Genomic DNA, 1,370 nt, shown 5'->3' on the forward strand with positions numbered 1-1,370 from the left:
TCAGAGCCCTCCCTGAGGCGGGTGCCAACCCCTCCCCACAGCCCCCCCGGCCGGCAGCACTGAGGGTGGCAGGACAGAAATGCTTCCAGCCCAGCTGGGGCTGGACGCACATCTGGGGGCGGCCGCCAGCTTTGCCACCTCCCCAGGACCCCCTCTCACTTTGTCCCTCCTTCTGCTGCAGCCACTGCGCTCCAGGACCATCACTCACATGCCTGACACCCACCCACCCACCTCACTGCCTTCAATCCCGAGCCACAATCCCTGCACCTTGCTCCCAAAAGCAGAGCTGCCTGCCCATGCTGCCAGGCATCTCCCATCCCAGGCATCACCCCAGGGCAACGCTCCCAGCCCAGGGCCTGGCCCCAAGAGGTCCAACATTGGGTAAGAAGATGCCCAAAAGGCCTAGCATGTACCTGGATCTGCCCCTTGCCCATGATCTTGTCCACGATTTCGTTGTTGTCCTTGTTGAGCTTGGTCTTGTCGTAGCACTTCTCGTAGCAGAGGATGCGCAGGGACTGGGAGCCCTCCAGCTCGATCTCAAACTCCTGGGGCACGGAGGGAGGGTGGCTCAGCCCCAGAGCAGCTTCAAAACTGGGGCTGGAAGGGAGAGGGAGGACACAGTCCCTGTGTCCACCCTCCTCTCACCTCATTCCACTGCGGCTCGGTGGTGTCCCGAAAAACCCTGGTCTTGGCTTTGCTGACAAAGTAGCCGAAGGAGTCCACCTCCAGTGTGCAGTAAAGATCTGGGGGAGCAGACACCACTGAGCGCCCGAGGAACGTCCCCACCGGCTCTCGGGGGACCACTGCAGGCAGAGCGGGGCCATGTGCTGGACCCCAGCTCCCCCGCTGGCACTGGCCCCTCCGAGCAAGGGTGGGCACCCACACTTACTGGCAGACTGCTTGAAGCCCTTGGCGGAGTGGACGATGACGTGCAGGAACCCGTAGAGCCCGGGGGACTCGTCGTCTGCGGCGGGGAGAGCAGAGGCTGTGTCAGGGCTCAGCTGCCACCTCCCGCGCCCCAGGGCCAGCGTGCGAGCTGGCCATCCCCGAGGCAGCTTATGCCATGGCGAGGTGCCTGCGGTGACACACCACTGTCCCCAACCCCCTGGAGGGCTGTCCCCAAGGTCTGGAAGAGGACACATATCCCCTACTGCCAATCACCCCCGACGGACACCTCAAGCTCTCCCGCTGCTGGACAGCCCTGGGGGAGGTTCCCGGTAGGGCTGGCTGGGTCTTGCCCTGGGGACACCCTGGTCCTGCCCAGGCCGTGGGGGTGCTGGGGAGACCCCGAAAGCAGCCCCATGTTGCGGCCGGGATGGCCCCGCCGGGGAGCCCGACTCTGCCCCAGCAGTGCCACCTGGTGGGCAGCT

At 65.2% G+C, this 1,370-nt stretch overlaps 1 protein-coding gene across 1 annotated transcript in view; it reads right to left on the reverse strand.

The window, feature by feature from the left end:
- Window positions 1-413: 413 nt before the first annotated feature.
- Window positions 414-1,370, reverse strand: part of LOC104624205 (active breakpoint cluster region-related protein) — a gene marked incomplete at both ends in the record, with an annotated part of 2,544 nt that continues 1,587 nt past the window's right edge. Inside the window, 3 exons of the mRNA XM_010291509.1 lie at window positions 414-545; window positions 646-743; window positions 890-964. Of these exons, the coding sequence (XP_010289811.1) occupies window positions 414-545; window positions 646-743; window positions 890-964 (305 nt within the window). The remainder of the gene's footprint in view (window positions 546-645; window positions 744-889; window positions 965-1,370) is intronic.

Source organism: Phaethon lepturus, unplaced genomic scaffold, assembly GCF_000687285.1.
Source record: "Phaethon lepturus isolate BGI_N335 unplaced genomic scaffold, ASM68728v1 scaffold43077, whole genome shotgun sequence".
Taxonomy (NCBI): Eukaryota; Metazoa; Chordata; class Aves; order Phaethontiformes; family Phaethontidae; genus Phaethon; species Phaethon lepturus.